General features: G+C 46.9%; 1 protein-coding gene across 1 annotated transcript; it reads right to left on the reverse strand.

Moving 5' to 3' along the window:
- Positions 1-948: 948 nt before the first annotated feature.
- On the reverse strand, positions 949-4571 carry IL17C (interleukin 17C). The gene is made up of 3 exons (XM_027845924.1): positions 4484-4571; positions 2988-3313; positions 949-1809 (listed from the first exon to the last, which is right to left on the reverse strand). Exons 1-3 carry the CDS (start codon positions 4505-4507, stop codon positions 1551-1553), a joined length of 609 nt encoding a protein of 202 aa, XP_027701725.1. The 5' UTR covers positions 4508-4571; the 3' UTR covers positions 949-1550.
- Positions 4572-5622: the final 1051 nt, after the last annotated feature.

Below are 5622 nucleotides of genomic sequence, written 5' to 3' on the forward strand. Positions count from 1 at the left end.
AGAAAGAGCCCCTAACTCTGGGTCAGAACTATGGCCAGCTACTTTTCCTGCCCCACGAAGACCTCTTTCCCCTCAACCAAAGCCTGGCAACCTGTGGTTTCATTGGAGGGGAAGTAGCTGGAGAGAAGACTTTCAAAGGGTTAGTTTTTCCCTTATTGGTCCCTGTTCATTAACCTGGGACTTTTCAAATTATGGCAGCAGAAAACCAAAGACCCTGTAGATACAAACGGTCAGAAAAACTGATAGTTTCCCTGGGACAGACCAATTGCAAAGAGACAATCCAACCACAATGCCATTTGACATAAATAATTAATAAATATATAGATACATACATATGCACATGGCCACAATGCTTCTGTAAATACAATCTGAGGTCAATTTCAAAGTGGAATTACAGCCTTCCAGAGCTGTCAGAGAACAAGTAGGCTGATATAGCCCATAAAATCTCCACCCTTTTCCCCTCTAGATTAGCCTGCTGAGCCTGCCCTGTGGGGCAGTCTGAGGGCCTGCCCAAGGAAAGGGGCCCCGAACAGGACACAGGCAGCCTTGGAAGAGGAGAAAAAAAAAGGAAAATGATACCTGGAAGGTTGTATTCCAAGAAGGAACCTACCAAAAGATAGCCCACTGGGCTTAAAAATAACAATACAATAATAATAATAATTATAAAATAACTTACAAGCTTCAGAGCTTACAAAGGGCTTTCCTTACAGCAACCTTGTGAGGGAGGTGGTGCAAGGATTATTGTCCTCAGTTTACTGATGGGAAGACTGAGAGTCAGAGAGTTTAAGGGACTTTTCTAGGGGGTCCTAATTATCAAATTTGGGTTAAAAACCCAGGTTTCATTTAATTCCATGACTACATCATTAAAAATATAACCTCCCCACCCCTACACCCAACGTCCATCCCACCAGGCATGAGAATGAAGGATGTCATAGAAAGGGAGCCAGTAGCTATGAACAAGCCTTCATTCTCCACTTGTCCTTTGGAAGGGCCAACCCTGGCGACAGGAGTCTTGGGGAACCTTAAATTCAAAGGCCAAGAGAAAGTCAGCAAGGGGTTAGCAATCAGGACCTGAAGAGAATAGTGGCACCAATAATAAATAATTGTGGGCCAAGCATATCCATCTGTCCACCATCGGAGAAATCCACAGGAAGAAGGAGGTTTCTTGTCTTGGCTGGGATAAGGATTCCCTTGGGCACTGTCCTTTATCTGGGTTCAGAGGCTCACAGGACTCAGAATTAGAATGGACCCTTGAGGTCATCTAATTCAATCCTCTTACTTTACAGCTAGGGAAACTGAGACCCAAAGAAATTAACTGACTTGCTCAAGTGCTGACTACACAAGTAGTAGCGAGCCAAGATTCAAACTCAGGTCTATTGATTCCAAACATAGGGCTCTTTCCACCATTCTAGCCCTCTTCATGGGCTAAGCCACATCGTGGAGCTGGCCAAGTGATATAGAATTGAAGGGTGTATTAAACAGAAGGGATAGTGATTGAACCAACAGGACTGAGTTCAATGATCCTGCCAGCTCCTGCCACCCACTCCTTCTTAGCCGGACCGGGGCAGGGCACAGGTGCAGCCCACAGGGACATTGATGTATTCTGAATTGAAGGTGAAGGCCCCTGGGGTCACTTCAGCATCTCCCTTCAGAGCACAGGGCTTGCGGCGGAGGACCAACACCCTCTGATACAGTAGGATTGAGTTGAATGAAGATGTCTCTCGACCTGATTTCATGTCAATACAGCCTTTGCACAGACACTCTGCAAAGGCCAGCTTTTGGGGGTACCGATTCTCATCCGTGTCAATTCTGTAAGACAAAGAAGTGCATAAGCATTTATTGAATGACTATGACAGGTCAGGTGCTGTGCTAACTGCTGAGGTTACAAAAAGAGGCAAAAGACTTTCTGCCCTCAAAGAGCTCACAATCTAAGGAACAACCTCACAAAGCTATTGTGAAGAAAGCACTCATAGAAATATAAATGATGATCAAAAGGCAAATATCCCTGAGGAGTCGGGACATTCCTAAGTCCATGTGTGCCATTAACAACTAAGGTGAGGGGCAGCTAGGTGGCGCAGTGAGAGCACCAGCCGTGAAGTCAGAGGACCTGAGTTCAAATTTGACCTCACAGACTTCCTTACTAGCTGTCTGACCCTAACTTCAATTGCCTGGGTGGGGGGACAACTAAGGTGATAAAGGGTAGGCTGAGAGCACAAAGACAGGAGGAAAGGGAGGTGGAAGGATCCCAAAAGAGACTATTTAAATGTCATTTATTTCAGGATTTTGCCTGAAGTTCCAATTTCTGTTCCCCTCTCTGCGGATAGGACAAATCCACACAGAATATGCCAAAATCTGTTGTAGGCAACAATTTTGAACTCTTCTTTATCTCTACCGCAATTAAAATCAAATTATTGGCTAATTATTGGCTATTGAGGACATTGGGTAGAGCCTCACGGTACTGGACAGGCAGGAGAGAAGCAGGTGATTCTAACAGGTACTAAAAAGAAAACTCCATCCAGCTAACTAATACATACTCTCCACCCACATCACCGAGGCACAGTGGGAGTGGGCCTGCCCCACCCTCCTTCCATATCTCTTAAGTCTCCCCCCTTGGGAGAATTCTTTCCCCATTCAAGGCTGCTTTATGACGTCCATTTTAATCTTGCAGACAGCACGCAATTTTGTGAAAAAAGCCCTAGGCAGGACTAATTTTAGTCCAGGCTCTGTTGTCAATGAGGTAGTAAATCCCTTTCCCCTTCTAGGTCACATGGGAGGAGTAGCCTACGGGATCTCTGATGTCCCTTCCAACACCTCCACGTGCTTACAATTGTGTTAAGGTTCCTTCAGCTCCCACACTTCCAGCTCAAAGGTCATTTTTTACAGTTCTAGGAGCCTGATTTCACCTATGCAAATATGTGGAGCAAGGGGCAGCTTTGTTTGAGCCCCTAGCCCAGATCTCCAAGCTCTTTCCTGCCTGTGGGGCTTACCGGTATTTCCACGGTGACAGGGATCGCTGATGGACCTCGGCTTCATACACATTTTCAAGCTGGAGAGCTGAGCATCGGGACTCGTGGTTGCGTTGATGTCTTCGTGTTCTTGTTAGGCTCCCAGCTTCCAGGCTGGACACCAGTGCAGCAGGCAGGGAGCGGGCAGACCGGGCTCCCATGCCTGTCAAATGGAGGGGAAGCTGGTCGTGGGACAGCTCCTCAGGAAGGTAGCAGCGTTGGTGAAGATTCGAAGTTTCTGAAGACAGCCAGTGTAAGTGGCGGGAGAAGCAGGCCGGAAAGAAAACGAGGAGAATCCAAGCAGCGATCTGAAGGAGACAGGTTTGGGAGAAGGGGAAGATAAGTGGGGGACTCTTTGTGCGGTGGGGAACTTACTTGACCTTCTGGTGGGCCCTGGGAAAGTCTGCTAACTTAGCTAGCAGACATGTTTGAGCCTTTGAGAGGCACGACACCTTCATTCATCAAGGGAGAGGTTCATTTTCCACCTTCTCCTAGGACTCGACAGGCTCCCTAGTCTCAAAGTCATCATGACCCTCCAGCCCAGGGCTTCTTAACCTCTTTTGTGTCATGGCCTCATTCGGCAGTCTGGTGGAGCCTATTGTCTTCTTAGAATAAGGTTTGTAAATGCATAAAAATAAAATACACAGGATCAAAAAGGAAACCAATTATATTGAAATATATTCTGTATTTTTCCCATCTAAGTTCTCAGATCCACTGGATTATATCCAAAGGGGTCCATGGACCCCAGGTTAAGAATGCCTGCTCTGGGGGCAGCTAGGTGGCACAGTGGCTAGAGCACCGGTCCTGGAGTCAGACGGCCCTGAGTTCAAGTTCAGCCTCAGACACATAACGCTCCCTACCCGCGTAACTCTGGGCAAGTCACTTAACCCCAATTGCCTTACCAAAAAATAAATAAACAAACAAATAAATAAAGAAAATAAAGAATCCATGCTCTGAACTTTTTCTGGTAAACTCAGCCAAAGAAATAAACAAAAGTCCATCTCCCTATCCCCTTCCATAAACTCCTTCCCTATACCCATCCCCCCAACTCCCCTTCACAGGTACAAATTCCCCTCAATTTTCCCTCTCCCCAAACACATCCTAGTCACCAAGATGAGTTGGAAGTTATTCTTCCAATTTTCTTTTCTTTTCTTCTTCTTTTTTTTAGGCAATTGGGGTAAGTGACTTGCCCACCAATTTTCTTTAGGGCAAAGCTGGGGCACCCAAATCCATGAACAGAACCCAATCCACTGCAGGAGTTGGAGCATAGGGGAAGGGGAAGAGGAGAGAGGAATCTTTGATGCAGACCAGGGGTTCTTTCTTCCTCCAGACCACATTGCCACTCCTGGGAGGTTCAGCTTCTGTTGTCCCTATCTCCATCCCTCCCCTCCCATCAGTGAGGGCTGGCTCAGCCAGTAACACATCTGCAGCTGGTGAGCAGCCAAGGTGCCACCCACACTAGGCACTGATGCTCTTACCATGACAGGGGACTCCACTGGCATAGGAGGAAGAAATGGAGACTTCTTGATGGTTCTCTCCGGTCCCACAGCAGGCACCTGTCAAGGGGTCTATTTGGACAGTTCTGATTTCACCTTTGACTCAGCTAGCCTCCTTATATACTCTGGCAGAGAGGGCGGAACCCACCTGTGGAAACTCCTGGGGAAAACATTCCTTTGTTAATGGCCTGCTCTTCCTCCTTTGTAAGGAAGTGCCGTGGCCCAGTGTTTTCTCCTCCCAACAATGATCTGGCCTTCAAGCGGAGGGGGGGGGCCTTCCCAGAGGGATCAAGTTTCAAGTATCACTTTAACCTAGAAGCTTTTTGAAGGGCTCCATCCAGTTTTCTTCTTGAGGTCATCCCACATGCCTGATTGGCTGCCTACTTTCCCCTCCCCAAATCTGTTTCACTCCCACCCTCTCCATAATCCTGTCTTCCCTAGTTTCCAGTTGATCCTCTCATTTCCCCTTCTCCAATTCATCAGATATCCCCCTCCACTCCAAACCCATCTGCCTGTAGCTATTCTCTACAAAGCCACCAGCCATGATCCTCAGCCTAATGTCCCATTCTCCAAGTCCCAAACTTATCTCCTACCAGCTACCATTTTTAGAAACCCATTTCCCTGACTATATTACTTAGAAACACATTTACCCATGCCCCTAACCCCAAAACCATTTTCCCTAACCACACTTCTCCACGAATTCTTTTTCTCAACCTCGCCTCTTTCCCCTCATATCCTTCACAAGTCATATCCTCTTTCCCCCTTACCCAAACCATTCCCTCCCCCATACTCATTCATTTCCCACATAGAAGGTAAATGACTTACTGATAGTACCAGGGATATTTTTAACTCCCACCTTCCTTTCTATAGGCAGGTTCTAAGGATCCATGAGGAACAGTAGCATTGGGCAGGAAAAACAGGAATTCAGCGTTCACCTTCGGATTCCTCGAGCCCTGTTTTCCTACCTACAAAATTCGGTCAATGACTCCTGCTCCCTCCCTTCATTCCACCTTTCCATCTTTCTCTGACTCTCTTTTTAAGAGGAGGGGAATTCATGGTGCAAAGGCTGCTTGAAGAATGAGGTGCATGTATTACTTTTCTCATTGCTTCACATCCCAGCC

Source organism: Vombatus ursinus, unplaced genomic scaffold (assembly GCF_900497805.2).
Source record: "Vombatus ursinus unplaced genomic scaffold, bare-nosed wombat genome assembly UNPS02005286.1, whole genome shotgun sequence".
NCBI classification, from domain to species: domain Eukaryota; kingdom Metazoa; phylum Chordata; class Mammalia; order Diprotodontia; family Vombatidae; genus Vombatus; species Vombatus ursinus.

Bases quoted from the DNA above. Each gene is read 5' to 3' on its own strand.
- IL17C (XM_027845924.1), bottom strand. From the start codon at position 4,507: ATGCCAGTGGAGTCCCCTGTCATG. The intron at 3,314-4,483 runs GTAAGAGCATCA...TGTCTCCTTCAG, and splicing joins CAGTGGAGTCCCCTGTCATG to ATCGCTGCTTGGATTCTCCT. The intron at 1,810-2,987 runs GTAAGCCCCACA...TTTGTCTTACAG, and splicing joins CTGTCACCGTGGAAATACCG to AATTGACACGGATGAGAATC.